This window comes from Hirundo rustica, chromosome 1 (genome assembly GCF_015227805.2).
Source record: "Hirundo rustica isolate bHirRus1 chromosome 1, bHirRus1.pri.v3, whole genome shotgun sequence".
In the NCBI taxonomy this organism is placed as follows: domain Eukaryota; kingdom Metazoa; phylum Chordata; class Aves; order Passeriformes; family Hirundinidae; genus Hirundo; species Hirundo rustica.
Genome location: NC_053450.1, coordinates 37,138,944 through 37,155,716, shown reverse-complemented (window position 1 = coordinate 37,155,716; position 16,773 = coordinate 37,138,944). Strand labels below are relative to the sequence as shown.

The following is a 16,773-nucleotide window of genomic DNA, read 5'->3' as shown; positions in this document are numbered from 1 at the left end:
TCCTTCACCATATGTTTCTGCTTTTATGGGTCATGTTTTATGCCGGTTCACAGTCAGCACCAATTTACTGCAGAAGTAGTAAAATACCAGCAAATAAAAACCAGTATGAAAATGTGTGAACACTTCCCACTGGCCATGGATGGCACCTGGGTTGCTCTGCTTGTAGCGGGGGTGCATTTCTACTTGTGTTGGGGGAAGAGGGAAAAACTTGTGACAAAATAGCTCTATAATACATGAGACCTACAACACAAGGCTTACATTCACTATTTTGTTGTAAATGATTTCAAACAAAGGAGAATTTCTGAATGCTTCTGCAGAAATGCTTCCTCCATACACAGATGATGAATGAGACACATATTGGTAGTAAAGCAGGTATCCCACGGACATGTATATCATGCAATGTATGCATTATCTAGTAATATAGAGTGTTAGCTGTTAAAACAGTTTTATAACTTTTAAACATAATCCCGCGAATACATCAGACAGAAATGGAAAGCAGCTGGTGGATCTGGCACATTAGCAGGTCCTGTGGAGGCCAGAGGGGACATGTTGCAGAATATCCTCAGGAACCCCTAGAGAGAGAAGCCAAGTGAGTTGCAAAGCCACAGCTGAACCAAGGACAGGAGGGATGGGTGGCCTGGTGCTGGGGTTGCCCTGGGACAAGGAGGAAATCAGTTACTCTCTGGGGACATTGACAGTGCAGGTTTCATTTCATCTGTTTGCAGTGCTCAATTCCCAGTGCATGGGTACACAAACACAGGCTAGAGGTGGGAATGGCAGAACCAGTGCTGTTCAGGCTGCCTAAAGTATTATGTTGTATATTATGTCTTCAACTGGCCATAAATTTGCCAAAAGTTTAGTAGTTTAGATTAGAGACATGACACTTAATATAACAAACGGTTTTACACTGCTTATGTCTTTTGCTGTCCTGTGAAAAATCTGCCTACATCTGGCTGAGTTACAAGCCTTTGAAAGGGCAATTCACACATGCCCTGTAGAAACATATTTAATTATAGCATTTAATGGCCCCACGGATTGCCTCATGCTTTAGCTTGGCCTCCCTGCATAAATAAACTTGTTCAGCTTGGGTTGATGGTTCAATGCTCACAATGTGCATCTCCTGCCTAGGCCGTGGGGAGTAGAGGGCTTTAGTAATCACAATTTTACTTGTGATCACAATTGTCCCTGCACTAGGCCAGTCTGTGGCAAGACACGGAGCCAGGATCTGGAAGACTGACAACCTCTGCTCTCAGGGCTTCATCCTCCCTGCTGTTGGCAGGAGAATGGGAGAGAAGAGGATTTAGTGGTGAACCCATCTGGGGTACGGGAGACTTGGGTCACAGGGGTGGGACCGACGAGGCAGATGGAAAGATGAGGTCGGCACAAAGGACTGGAAGCACGTGGGCTAGGACCCACATTTGGTGGGCAAGAAAATGGCTGGTGGAGACCAGGTTCAGTCTGTTGGGTGTAACCCTTGAAAAGCAGATCCTGCTCTCCCCCTGAGCCCCTGTGTCAGCCTGGCAAGTAGCTCAAGCTGAACTTCACACAGATGGTGAAATTGTACATTTCTTATTTTCAACCTGTCAAGCTATAGACTTTGGGGTCTAATTTCCAGAAATACTCAGTAGGGTCTAATTTCCAGGAATATTCATCACTTGCCTGCAACAGAAATCCACGGGACATGTGCTTTGAACACACAAGCTGCCACTTAAGGCTGGGGGCTCTGCAAAATCAGGCCCTCAGCATTGGGCACCCCATTAGAGAAATACTTGTACCCTAATCTCACTGCATTTTGGCTCTCCACATACAAAATGAAAATTAAAAGAAAACTGATTCTCACAGTTGTGCCAAGGCAGTAAATGAATTAGCAGTTAAGAGGCACACAAGTACTGCATTGATAAATTCCACAGAAGAGCTCGGGTGGGAATTAAAAAAGGCTATCTTCAGAGCAGGCTTGGACGAATGTGCAGCAAATATGTCACAGAGCCACACACTGAATCACCACAAGAAAGCAATATAAAAAGCCACTTACTAGCACAGCACTGTGTGTGCTGAACACTGAGGGAGGAAAGAGCCCTCAGAAAGAACAGAGCGTGCTCCTGGGGCCAGGGTGCAATGCACGGGTCTCAACACGCACACACACCTGGCCAAGTTACTGCTGCTCCCACAACCTCTGTGGTGGTGCTTGACTTGCCACTCTAAATAGTGCCTTCTGCAGGGTTGCTTTCATGCTGTACTACCGTTCTTCAGAAGGACAGGAAACTTTTGATGTATGATGGGGAAGGAGAAAGACTGATCCCCTTTGCTCTCAGCGCTCTGTCTTCCCTGTTATTGCCACACAGCAGTGAAGAGACTGTGACTCCATGGCTGATCTGTTTGAGATGTTGAGAACTGGAGTCACTGGAACGGGAGCTAAAAAAGGCAGACTAAAAGATGAGTAAAGGACTGGATTGTCTGAAAAAAGGAAGTTGTTGGGCTAGACAGAGAGCTTGGTGGGCAAGGAAATGAGGATAAGCAGGAAAGGCATGAGTGGTCATGACAAGTGTATGTATGTTCATGTGTGAATATTCATAAAGTGTGAGAAGAATTTTTTTTCATTACCTGGACTGAAATTACCTTTTAAGATATCAAATTCTGCAGACTTCATAATAGCTCTGCTGGATCTGATGTAAATAGGTGTTTGATGCAGCAGTGTTGTCTTTCTTTGACCCTATGACTAGGTTTATCATGTGGTAGATGACATCTTGGATTCCAGAGGACTAAGAGTCTTCCAGGAACTCCTGTCTGAAGCAGGTGCTCCTAGTCCTTCTATGAGAAAAAAAGCATGTGGAAAACTCAGTCTATTGCAGAGAAAGGAAATGGGCAGGAAAATCTCCGACCCATGCCTTTCCCCTGCCCTGGACTGAGGCAGGATCTTGACACAGAAGCTCAGAACACTTAGGAGCAGGAGATATCAGGCAAATCCACACTGATGAAAAAGGACTGAGATGTGCACCCTAATTCCAAGGCTGATTGCACGGACCAACTCCTGTCTGCATTTCCCAAGGATAAGCCCTGCCAGAGAAGCCTGGCTGCATTTGCCCCGCATATGCTCTGGTTCCATCTGGGTCTCAGTGGCCTGAAGGCATGAGACTGTACGTGCTGTGTCACATTCTTAAGCATTTCTGTATGTTTATACAATTCAGAGTGTTTGCAATAAGCTGAGAATTTATCATAACCCATCAGAAACATGTTTTTACAGCAAGTGCCAAAGAATACACACTGCAGCGCTGGAAGGTAGTGTGGGCTAAGGGATGGGTCAGGACTGGGTGCTCAGGCAGCCAGGCCATGGTTAGAGTCACCATGTTAATGTGGTTAAATGTGGTGCAGTGTCACCCCCATCCCTGTGTGTGCACACCCTGCAGTGAGCTGTGCTCAGGGTTTGTGGTGGAGAGAAGCAGCTGTGGCCAGCTCTCAGGAACAAAGGGGCATGGTGGGAACGGGCGGGCACAGGGAGGATGAGGGGTCTTGTGCTGGGGTTCACCCTGCAGCAGACCTCTCACTAGGGTGTGCTCACCACCCAGGAGAAAGATGGTCACTGCCACCACGGCGGCCACAAAGTCAGCTTCCGCTTGGGAAATGCAGCAGCCTGGCACCACTGTCCTGAGGGCTGAGACTTAGCTACAAGATTATGCCAGAGTTTTCATATGGCTCTTGCCCCTGACTCATCATGCCAGTGGATCATTCCCAGCCCGCCTGGGCCCCTAGATATTGGTGCTGCTGCATCTCTTTGCAGTGCTGCGGTTGGTGTACCAAAGCTGGCCCCTGGGCTGGTCTCTGTGGCACAATACTCTGCTGCCTTAATGCAGAGCTGTGAGCCAACACCAGTGTAGAAGCTGTAAAATTGAATTGGCAAGGGATTTGAGCAAGGCTTGTGAGCCTGGGCAGAGAACCACATGCCCTGGCTGCAGCACTGGGGTTGTGCACTGCTGAGTAGGGCTTACTTCATCTGCCCACACCACCTGGGGAGAATTTCCTTTCCAAGCATTTTCAATAACAAAAGGGCACCTTTTGCCACAACTACTTCACACCTGTACATCTGCACTGTTCCAGTGCAAGGAGAAAGCCTTGTTTTTCCCACCTGGTGAAGACATACACTTGAGTGAGGTGTGTTGCAGAGCACTCTCTGAGGTGCTGCACTCCCCTCTACTGTCTGATGGAGGGGGACAGGCAGAGAAAGAAATGCCCCTCAGACCTTGTCAGCAAATTCACGAGTTTGACTTAAAAAAAAAATACTTATAATGTTCTGTAAAGGGAATGAATAATTGGGAGATGAACAGCCTTAAGGTACTGGTGAAATCTGAATGGAATTTAAGGGAAATGAGCAGATGGGCAGTGAGAGGTAGAAAACAGAGTCACTCAGTGTGATTTGCAGCGTGTCACTCTGAGAGCTTGAAGCCTCCTGAGTTTAGGGAAGAGAACATTCCATCCTCCTCTTTCCTTCACAAACCCCCTGAAATGAAGCCCAGCACAGACATCCTTACTCATGTGGGCCGCAGCACATCAGCATTCCTGTGAAGAAGAGCATAAAATGAGGGATCAGAGAATTGGAAGATGTCTCCTAAGACAAATATGCCGTGATACACTGGCACTTACCATTAGTTCAGCCCAGGATTTTGTACTGTGTTTTTTATAGGAAACAAAACTGATACCACACAAACATCAGTTCCTGTGAGCTGACTGACTGCAGCTAAACTCTGAGAAGAGCTTTCTGAAAACAGCACAGCTAGGAGGTCTTCATCCAGTCTTCTAACATGTTTTTTGACTGAATTGGAGAGAAGTTGCATAAAAATGGCCACACACATAAAGCCATCTGTTCTCTTAGACACTGATGTGCATACCTATGCAGTGCTGTCATTTGAAATATATGGCCAGCCTGCTGGAGAAACAGCTGGGTATTGTTGATTTTCCAGACTTCCAAATATTCTTGCTGAACAGTAAAACAACCATGGGGGGTTGATTGACACTTTAAATGGACCACACTCAAATGGTACCTAGGGTTCACAATGAGACTGAGAATTCATTTCCCTTTCCATTTTCATCTTGTTCTCCTAAGCAAGGTTACCTAGCCTTGGAATCTAGATTAGTAAATTCTGTGGGTACTGCCTTGTCTTTTAATTACTTCAGATTTAGGTTCTAATCCACTGTGATCATGTACTCTAACAGGAGCTAAGGCTCTCACAGGGATCAGGTTAAAGAAAGACAGGCACAGTGTCTGCCAGCTGAGGGCAGTGACCCTATCTGTGTGATACGAACAATTGTCTACTTGTGTTAAAATTTAAGTCAACCAGATCCTCCACAGCCAAGTATCTTTCAAACTGGTTACTGAGAATTTTTAGCTGAGAAAGGAAGGAAACCAGAAGGTTTTGAATGCAATATACTCATTTATAATTCCAGAGTTGCAGAACACACAGGACAAGTGTCATGTGTCTGGCGAGTACTGAAGGTAATAGAGTGAAGGTTAATATGGAAGGTGTGAGGCAGTTGTGGCTATGACATAGAGGAAACGTTGCCTCATAAGTCATGAAAACTGTTCTCCCTGGTTTTAACAGATGAGAAGTCATCAGAGCAGGGACTTGAATCTAGGTAACCCATGAATCATATATTTATACCATATGTTAGGACAAGTCAGATGAATAGCACCCTGAGAATGTTTATTTCTCTGCCATTTATAGCACAGACTGACCACAGATGTCTGATGATGAGATGAATCAAAACACAAGTAACTAAAATGTATTGACAGAAGAAGGCCAATGCAATTTCTTTTTCCTGCTTAGATGATTAGTTCATATCTAGCTCAGGTCAAAATGACTCGGACATTTCTTGAACATTACAAAGTAGCTCCATTCATCCTGCAAAGTATAATTAAATGGTTTTAGGCAGTATGATGGCCTCCTGGCCTCCATCTGTTACTCCAGAAGGACATGAGTCCTCTAAGAGTGTTTTATAAAACTGAGAGCCATAACCTTTAGTTATCTAATCAGTTATTTTGGATACTGCACAGTGCCTTAAATGGCCATAGATATCTATATTTAGCAGCTGAATGTCATCCACCATGTGAAGGCTGACACACCAAAGGCATAATTGACTTGTAAAGAAAATAGTTGCCCTGTCAGGATAGAGAAAGATGAATTGGGATGGTTCAAAAAAGTTGATATTTCTGTGGGCACAGAATCACAAAAATGTTGAGGAAAAACCTCTGGTGATCTACCCAATCCCCTGCTCAGTGCTGGGTCAGCTAGAGCAGGTTGTCCAGGATTTTGTCCATCTGGATTTTTTAATATCTCTAAGCACGAAGACCCTGCAACCTCTCTGAGCAATTTGTTTCAGTGTTTAAACATTGCCCAGTAAAGAAAAAATGGAAGTTCCTGTGTTTCCATCTATGTCTGTTGCCTCTTCTGTCACTGAGTATGACTGAGAGGATTCCTTAGTGTTCTACTACTCCACCCCATCAGGTATTTGAACATACTGATATGAAATGACAGCAAGACAGAAATGCTTTTGTCTGGTGCCATGAACAACTTCTGCTGGCCATGGGAAACCACCAGAACAGTATCCACTGCATTGAAAGGCCAAAGCTTAAACCCTGCTTGCCAAACAAGGGAAGTTTTGTACTACCCATTTACCATTTTCAATCAAAATGGTTTAATTGCTGTGCAAGAGGGTGCTTTGGATGCAAAGATGGTTGCAATTTACAAAGACTAGTCAGGGCAAAGATACTTTGGTGTCTTACTGCAATTTATTTTTCTGTAGGTTAAGGTGCAATTAGATACACACACCTTTTCAAAAACCGTGAGCAGATTGTCTTAAAAAATTGAAATGTGGTTGTGAAGTCCTCTGAATAAGATGTTAATGCAGCTAAAACAGGTAGCATTAATTTTAAAATAACAACTAGACTTAGTCCAAGGCTCAGTGCTAGAGCCAACATACAAACCCCCCTAAACAGTGTGTAAACTTGCACATACCTAGAATGTCACTGCTTTCCTTGAACTAAATGTGTGCTAGGTACACAAAAAATCCAGGTGAAACCAACAGATAGGGTGCTTCTTCCAAATAGTATTTGCCTTATGTTAATTTCTACACCCCAAAAATACAGGGGAACTCAAGGCCCAGAGGTGAAGGACCATGACTGTGAGAATGACCACCTCCCAGCTAACCCTGAACTTGTGCAGGATCTGCCTCTCTGGCTGGATTCCTGCTAATCTATGGGGCCTAAAGGGATTCATCTGAGAATCCTCAGAGTTATCTGATGTCACCGCAGTGCCTCTTGTCTTGGTTTTGAAAGACAGTTGTCTGACAAGGAAAGCTAGAACCTCCCTTGGAATGGAGAATGCAAACCCCCTTCCCTCCAAATGATTATAATTTTGCAATGAGAGGCTTTCAGGCAAAGATACGGGAAATAGGAGTAACAGTTCTTTATTAGGAATATATAAAAAAGAAAATACAAATGTAGTAGAAAAACAAAACAAAATAAAAAACAAAACAAGAAAGCAAATTAAAATCCTGGAAAAAGCCCTGATAGAGTCAGGGATATGACCTGGCACCCTGGTGGTCAGGGTGTTGGAAGCAGTCCAAATAAGTCCTCCTGGAGTAACAGATGTGGTTCTGTAGAGTAGAGATGGTCCTCTAGAAAACCCAGTGGAGGTGAGATGGGTCCAGTCTTCCTCCAGGAATCCAGTGGAAAAACGGGATCCTTTGTGCCCTTCAGTCCCAGTTTTTATCTAGCTGGGAACAGCTGGCTCCTCCCCACTGGGTGGAGCATCTCACAATGGGATGATGGAATGTGTCATGTCATTGGTGGGCCCTAATGGCCCATTATCAGAAGACGTCCCCCTGGAAAATGGAGGGGTGGTGAAAGAGATAAGAAACACTGCCCCACCTGGTTTTAATGGCTGGGCCATTATCAGAAGGCATCCGCCCCCCTCCTCCCTGGAGTTAGAAGGATAACACATCTTCCAAAAACCAGCTTTCAACAGATGAAATAGAATACACATTTTTAGGTTACATACTCCAAGACACTGTTACAGAATGGAAGAATTTTTGAGTGTGTAATGAGACGAGAATGGAGATGAGCAGCAGTGATCACAAAAGGAAAAGTTTTCAGATTTTTCAGTTGACTTAGAGCAGAAACTTTCAGCTGTGTGTTGGGAAATGCTGCAAAGGATACACAGCTTATATCCATTGAAGGGCAGTGGGTCAGACAAACAATTCACTGGTGACGAGTATTAATCAGGTACTATTTAATAAGTCAAAAATAAAAAAACCTGATGATGTTGCAATTTCAATTCCACAACAGTTTGAAAGCCATATCATTATTTTTTGCTGCCTCATATTAGAAATATGTAAATTGCCATTTAATATAATCTCCCAAATCAGTTGCTTTTCTATATTAAAATGCAATCATAAATCACTATTCATGTCACATATCTGTAAAAAAATACGCAGTGAAAACATTTGGGTAAACATAATTTCTTTGACAATTGTGTCATAAAATCTTTCCACTGAGCATCCAATTTTTGCTATCTTTCTTTGGAGATTTTTTTTTAAATGAATTTTTTTTATTATGCTTTAATGAAAGCTCCAGGCATAAGAATAATTATTATATAAGCTATTCATAGTCACAGTATTCAGTCCTGTAGTACCAAATGATGCAATTTATTAATGATTCTTATCAAAAGAGAGGTGACATCTAATCTCACAAAGTAGCTAAAGTATAAATGAACAATTGGGAACTACAAATGTATCATGTATGGAATGAGAGCTACTCCTAATTCTAAAAGCTATCCCTGAGAAAACTGGCTCTTTATAACAATACTATGCACTATGTGAATGCTGGGTACAGATGACTCTACCCCCTGTTATGAGAAAGTTCCTTTTCTAAAAAGTTCCAGATTCATTCAGAAGCTCACTGTCTGCTCCAAACTGGGAGGCAACTCCTAGCCCAAAACAGAGAAAATGGAGGATAGCAAATCTCTGTAACAATAAACTCATCAGATCCTCCTTCCATAGCTCGGCAAGCCAACTTTACAGCACACAGACCTCAGAAAATGAAATAGTCTTGAATTTTCTCACAGTTTTGAGCCCATTCAGCTTCTGTCACAATGCTCCTCTTTCTCTAGCGTTTATCCATTTTTTTTCCTGTTGGGATTTTCTTTTAGTTCATTAATAACAAAGGATAAACTATGCTTCCCACCTTGAAGACAGGAATGAATTTAAAATGCACTAACCCTGAAAAATGTTATCCTTCGAGGGTGTAGACAGGGAGACAAACTGCAGGACTGGGCACACCAGAAGCTCCATCATTGTCAAATTAACTCTGTCTTCTTCATTGGTCTTGGGTACCTCATGAAAGCACTGCCCTGTACAACCCTATATCAGGAAATATGATTTACTTGTATTTCTCAAGATTTGCAAGCACAAGCTGTGACTCACTCCTGTAAGCGCCTGTGCAAATGACTTTGCCTTCCAGTGAGCAGCTGTACATCTACCTTTGCCTGGGAAGACATTGAGCACCAAGAAAACTCAGGGTATTGCAAGCCCAGGTCTTTAAGTTGCTGAGCACATTCAGCACTAGGAATAGTAGGTGGGCACTAAATATTTTGAAAGCATTTGAGATCTTCAATGACTCCCTTCCCTGCTTGTATTTAAAGGAGTGTTTCCCTAATTCCTTATACTTTCCACAGAAAAGTATTAAAAAGCCATGAACATGAAAATGGACTAAAGCAAAGATGATAAAAAGAAGCACGGGGACCCCAGGGAGGTGAGTGCTTCTGCAGCAGTCTTTGCTAGCATGTGTGTTTTTCTGCATTCAGGTCCCAGTCTGTGGTGGAAGCCGGCACGCTGAAACACGAAGACCAGGGGGAAAGTGAGAACACCCAGCCGCTGCTGGCTCTGGACTGAGCTCTCATGTGCCCAGCGGAGATCCATGAGGAGCCCTCCACCTCACCAGAACCCCACAGAGCACACCACACACAGACACACGCACGTGCACACGCGTTTCGCTTGATAACAAGTCCTTCGTGTTTCCTGACCAAGTAACAGCTGTCACCAGCCATCTGTCCGTGCGGCCCGCGCTGAAGAACCAAGAAACTTCTACTGACACAGAGTCTGTCCATACACAAAGAATTGGATTTTTTTTTTTTTTTTTTCCTCTTTGACTTGTGACATTAAAGTATTGGAAATGGTGGGACTGCATTCTCTGTTTAAAGGAACCAGGGTGTCTTAATAGTGCTCCTGAAGACTCCATCAGGGATGTTCATTTTATAGCAGTGAAGGTTGTAAGAGTTTTAAAGAAAAGCATCTCAAATTTAAACTTCACACTGTAATCAGCAAGTGTAATCCGGGTTAGAGGGCAGAATCATCAGCATCTATAGAGTACTTGAGTTTCACAGAAGGATTTTGCATTTAGAAAAGAACCCCGACGCCAGCATAATGCCATTCAACATAACACTTTGTGACTGCCTCACCCATGCAACTTGTATGGGGGTCACATTTCAGTATCTATCAAAAATTGTTCTTAACTTTTGAAACCCTTCTAAAACTATTAGCTAAGTGGAATGAGCTGTGTGACCAGCAGACACCCATAATTTGAAATGCAATTATTTGATTTTAATAATGATTAAAATTTCCACAAGTAACACAGGAGCCTATAAGACATGTGCGTGTGCATGTGTGTGCATGTGTGAAGGGGGTGGTTTCAAGGGAGACACACTGGACAAACCCAGCAGTGATTAATGATTCAATACGTATTGTTTTATTTAGGTCACAACAGCAAATGAAAGCTTTGCAGAGCCATTTACCCCCTCCCCTCCTGCAGTCACAGAAAGGTGTAGCCAGAAAGGTATGCTGATTGCAGATGTGGGCCACGGTTAAAATGAAAAAGGAAAACTTAGAATTAATTATTCAGTACAAGTTTCTGCTAGAAGGAAATGTTGAAGAATAGAAGATCTGAAATGCCAAAGATCAGTTTGTTATATCTCTGTTTGCTCTAGCTGCAAAGAGAGTACCATCCCTTCATTGAAATGGAAACCGGATTAAAGAAATAAAAGAACAATCATTATCAAATTGCATGTGCAGTGACTTTATTTCCTAAAACAGTTACAATCACTGTACACTTTAAATCTTCAATTAAATTGCCATACATTGACAATTTACTAGAACAAGCAGTTGGCAACAATATATCAAGGGTAGCAGTGTAAACCATACATACAAAATGAGATGAAAATAGGCACAAGGGTTTTTAATGTGCACTGGAACACCCACTGAATTCTCAAGTGTTAGGCTGAAACAATGATACAGTTCAAGTGGACATGGCCAGCCCTAACACATGGACTAACAAAATACTGCCTTTATCTACATGATTTTATGCCTGCACAGGGCAGAAAGGACATCCTGCCAGATCCTATCAACATACCTGCAATTTACCCACTAGGTCTTGTACAGAATAACCTCACTCAGACTAACCTCTTACTGCAGCAACATGTCATTGACACAAAGCCTGGCCTCCACGGTAGAGAGCCAGTCTTTAAGGCAGTGGATGGTCCCAGCAAGGCAACACAGGAGTCAGAAAAAGAAACAGAAGCTTGCAGGTACATCAGAAAAATAAGACTGAGCCCATTTATCTTTGGGGTTTCTTCCATTCCCCCCACCTGACATCATCACCACCTATTATAGGAAAGAAGGATGTCAAGTCCTGGTAGCAGCTCCTTTCTCTTCCCTGGGCTCACAGATACTAAAAGGCATTTGGATTTGTCAAAGAGACATGCTTAAAGCAGAAAGTAAAAACCCAAAGAGACAAAAAAAAAGACAGACATTTGCTATTATACTGCAGCATTGATGAAGAAATACTTTGGTTTGTGATTTTTCTCTGTTAATACACTTACCCCCACTACCACTGAACCTTTGTGATGATCTATTACAATCACAGTTCATTAAAGTGGGTCTTGTCCTGCCCAAGAAGTGCAAATACCACTGAAATCTCAAGGATCAAACCTTGCAAAGGACAAATTATTTACTTTCTTTAATTGTGTTATGAATAAATACATACGATGCCTTGTATATAACTGTACGAAGCCCGCGTTTAACCATAGGCTCTTACACAGTTTCTGTGAAAGCAAGGTAACAGGCAGGGTGGAACCCACCTCCTAACATCGTGATGAGTACATGCTTATAGCTGTGTTACAAACTATATTGCCCTTGTCTGCCATTTCCTTCTGTAAATAAATCTAACAAAACAAAACAAAACAAAAGGCAAATTGCAATGAATTTCCATTGGAAAAACGAAAAACCACTTCCATTCACTTCTTCCCTTGGCATTTCCAATGTTGAAAAGCTTTTTCAAGACAGAATATGACTTGAGAAACAGGACGACCTAAAACAATATGCCAGCAATTCACCGCATAATTTCTGCAGTCTGCTCTATGTATCCTCCCCATGTATAGAGCAAATCCAGTAACTGTACCTAACAAAATTATCCACTCTCAGCTCCCTGACAGGTGGGCATAGAATAGATTCACTTCAGTGCTGCAGGAACACCTTGTCTTATTTGAGGCACTTAAGATTTTTAAATGGCCAATGTATCACTACGCAATCTAATAAACAGTGCTACTCTGGCACACACACATCTTGGGGAGATTACTTTTATCTATTTGCCAATTTTATCTATTTGCCAATTGCAAGTAGACAAAATAAACTATGAGCCTTCAAAGGAACAATGAGGTAATCTGAAGGACGGTATGGATTTTCATAAATAAAGCTCCAAAACTTTAACAATTTCTTTAGCATTTACTCTTAGCTATGGAAACTAAAATGCAACATTAACAAAAATATTCCTAAACCATCAATTTTTGTTAAAAAGTTCTTGATTTTTCTTTACACGCACAGTCTTTATTTTAGAGAATTACCTTATAATTTGTACTGCTTGATCACTTTGAAAAGCTACAAAATATAGGCTCTGACTTGATAACTTGATAGGATAGTTAAAAAACATTTTTACTCTTTTACCCAGCCCACAATAAGAAGTACCTTATTTCCAGTTTTGCATGATTCTCCAGATGATTTACAAAAGTATTTTTATATTTTCCAAAGTGTGAAACTTATAAATCTTTACAGTTTTTCATTATTGTTAACTGAGAACTATTACTTTCTTGTACATTGTGTATAGTTTCATGATTATTTTTGATATGGACAACATGTTAAAACCTAATTATCTTAGCTGTCTAAAAGTGGCTCTTGATAAGACAGGGTTTATCAGTTTAATATTCAAAAAAGGAAATTAAAGTGCACACTTCCAGAAACTGGTTACACTAATTTATGGTGCAGTCACCATGTGTTATATGGCATTACAAAATTTAATTATCTAGTAAAATACAAAAATCTGAAAAGCATTCAGTTTATGGGAATGCAAAGCTCTTATCTGCAGTTTGCTTCAGCAAATGTGACATTCAGATCGTGATACTCCAATGCCATGATGTTAGACTCTGCAGTAATAAACCACTGGGTACCACACAAATAAAAACTGTTCCACATCTTTTGAACAACGAAGTCAAAGCTGCAGAGACTAAGTAACCTCAGTGTCTCCTTGCTTAGTGTTTGTCACTCACAGCCCTCAGGAATGATGCCCAGAGCATCCTGGCACCCCTGTCCACACCCAGCTGGTGCTGTGGGTGAGATGACAGCCAGCCATAAACATCAGCAGTGCAATCTCTGCTCTCTCTCTCTCCTGTCAGTGTTATGACAAGTCAAAAGTGGAGGGTCCTGCACACTCCATCTCCCATTAAACAGTACAGACCCAAAAGATCTGCCGACTGCTTAAACTTCTAACTAGTTTCCTTCCTTGAAAATAGGCCTTTTTACCATGTAGTAAATTCTGTATGGAAAATTCATCTTGTAAACAGTACTGGGATCAGACTACTTCAGCATTACATCACACATTTCAAGACAAGGAAAACACCATTAGGTGAATTAGAGGATCATTCTAGCACTCTGTAGGATGCTGGCAGCGGAAGTTAATGTGAGTTAATAACCTGAAGCTCTTTGTCGGCTCTACATTCTGGCAGGAAGCCAAGTTGGACCTCGTCCTTCTGCCCAAAGCACAAGAAATTCTTCATATATTTTTTTGTTTCTGCTGAATGACCACCCAAGGGGAGCCAAGGAGGAACCTCTGGAAGGAGGGGGGCCCCAGACTCTTGCTGGGCAGAAAAAGGGTATCACACCAGAAGCTTTTGTAATGATAGGAGAAACAGCAGCTTACCATATAATCCTAAAAACTGTCAAGTACTTTAAGATCTGAGCCTAAAAATGTCATTTTTGCTCAGCATTTTCCAAAATCACATTATCAAACTGAAGGTCACCTGCTAAGTAAGAGAACTATTCTGTTTTAGAAGAACAGAAGCTTCACTAGGCAGCTATTATGCAAGTTTTGGTTTACATTTCCAGGAAGGCAAAAGGAGGCCACACTTGGCAAAAATTAAATTTGTTCATATACAGTGTTTTCCTTCTGCTGATACCTAGAGATGCACTTGTATATCTATATCACCTTTTTTAAAAAATAGTGGTTAATTAAAGAAGATTTGTTCATAATTAAGCTAGAAAAATACAGTTACTCAGGTAGAAAAAGTACAAAACACACATAATCCATTCACATTCTCTACAGTGATAACATAGGGACATGTTCTATGCCTAAAGCAGCTAACATTACACCTGCATACTGATTTTCAAAGTCTATTGTGTGCATATGTTTGCAAATATCTTACATGCTGCTTCCCAGACAGAAGGCCAGGAAGTATTCCCTAGATGTAAAATCATAAATCTTGTGCCTGAACATAGTTGAGCAGGTGACTGACTGACCGGTTTTGTAAAGAAAATACAGGCATGGCAAAAACATCTGCACATTCCTCAGTTTGAAAATCCAGATCTATCGGTTTTTGGCTGACAAGAGTTGTGTTTTCAGACTTGCAGCCAGAAAAACAATACACATCAGTGCTCTATCAGTATGAAACAAAACATGGCTTTTTTTTTTTTTTTTTTTTTTTAACCGAGTCCACTCTGATTGTAGAACGTCATCCTTATCTTTTCTTACCCTTAAAATGCTTGTATATTTTGTATACTGGATAGATTAATCCTATTCTCACACTCCAAAGGAGTTCATACTCCTCTGCTCCACACACCAGAAGAAACCCCCTAAATGGCAGGAAGGGTACGTCTCTGCTGAGCTGTTAACTCTGGGTGCCACACATCCACAATGAATATCAGGCGGTAACTTTCAGCATCCTGCCATACTTCGTGCTCGAAAGAGTCATCAAAAATAAGAACTTTCCCTTCTTCCCAGTCTCTGTAAAACAAAAAAAACCATACTTTAGTGTAGTATCTGAAGTGCCATGGAGGAGGTAAGCTACATGGAGGAGGTCAGCTCTGAAGATGCTCTTTGACATACGAGAAAGATTTAAACAATACAGATTGCATAGTCAAGATTTTACTTCCTAATCCAGAGAGACTGGAGTATGGGAGCTTTAAATAAACAACAGAAAGATAAGTCTAATAGACCTGCATATTATGGTTGGATCCTTCCCCTTCATTCTGCACAGTTATGCTCACAAACACATTCAGACATTTATACGTTATTTATTATACTTTTAATGACTTGAGTCCATTAAGCAGGGAGTGGGTATAATACTGGTGTGATAATCCACTTTTCTTCATTTATAATCAGATATATTAGTGATGTACATAACTGGGGGAATGGCTGAGTAACATGGTCATACATTCAAAAAGAAATTATTTTAAATCGATCTGCTTTTTCTAAAAATCAGAACAATGCCTTTGGAAGGTCATGTGGTCCAAGCCTCTGTTCATAGAAAGACTCACTGCAAAGTTAGATCCAACTTTGAGGTTAGATGAAATATTAAAAATCCGCTACTGAAGAACTTGAGATATCTGCAACCATAGTCACTCTACCATTTACTGTGAAAACTCCCTTTTACCTAGGTGTAAGTCCCTTCACTGTCACTTGTGTTCATTACCTCTCATTCTACAACTGCACCTCTCAGAAAAGAGTCCGGCTCTGTCTTCCTCACAGTCACCCTTTAGTAGTTAAGACTGTAACTAGGCCACTCTTTAGCCTTCAGGTTTCCAGACTCCAAACCAGTTTGTTACGTTTCTCCTCTTGATCATCTTACTCACCTTCCACTGGAGTCCCTCTAGTTTATCAATGACTTTTTTTGTACTAAAGTGTCCCAAACTGGACCCAGTACTCCAGAAGCAGTGTCTTGAATGCAGAAGAGAGAGGAAAAAATTGTACTGCTCAAACTGCTTCCTACAAATTTACTAAAACAGTCCAGTACACAGCTTGGCTTCATCAATACAAAAGTCATGTTCAACTTGGCCCCTTAGGGTCCTTAAAGTCCTTTTCTGCAAAGCTGTTTTCTAGGCAGTCATCACCCAGTCACTACAGCTACAAGGTGTTTATCTGTTATCAGCTGCAGGTCTTTGCTTTGCCTTTGTTGAACTTCATCAGGTTTCAGCTGGCAGCTTCTCCAGCCTGCTGAGACCTGGATTCCTAATTTTGAAAAGAAGTTTAACACCTGATTATACACCTCCAGATGAGACTGGATGAGTAACAGTCAAGGTAACAATGGTCACAGAAACATTCCTTCCTAAAGCCACTGTACCATGAACACATACTCAATTATTTTAACAGGATCCCTCAGGAGCTGAAGTAATCCAAGAGGATGGATG

The 16,773-nt window shown here is 41.6% G+C and overlaps 2 protein-coding genes across 9 annotated transcripts in view; one reads left to right on the top strand and one right to left on the bottom strand.

Moving 5' to 3' along the window:
• CLVS1 (clavesin 1) overlaps positions 1–10,771 on the top strand; it is a 98,802-nt gene extending 88,031 nt beyond the window's left edge. The window contains exon 6 of the mRNA XM_040066436.2: positions 9,852–10,771. Coding sequence (XP_039922370.1) covers positions 9,852–9,939 — 88 coding nt within the window. The 3' untranslated portion in view covers positions 9,940–10,771. The remainder of the gene's footprint in view (positions 1–9,851) is intronic.
• Positions 10,772–11,098: 327 nt separating this feature from the next.
• The window catches only part of ASPH (aspartate beta-hydroxylase), a 118,623-nt gene continuing 112,948 nt past the window's right edge, over positions 11,099–16,773 (bottom strand). For all 8 annotated transcript variants that reach the window (XM_040066306.1, XM_040066268.1, XM_040066278.1 and 5 more), the window contains one exon: positions 11,099–15,370. In XM_040066306.1, coding sequence (XP_039922240.1) covers positions 15,220–15,370 — 151 coding nt within the window. In that variant the 3' untranslated portion in view covers positions 11,099–15,219. The remainder of the gene's footprint in view (positions 15,371–16,773) is intronic.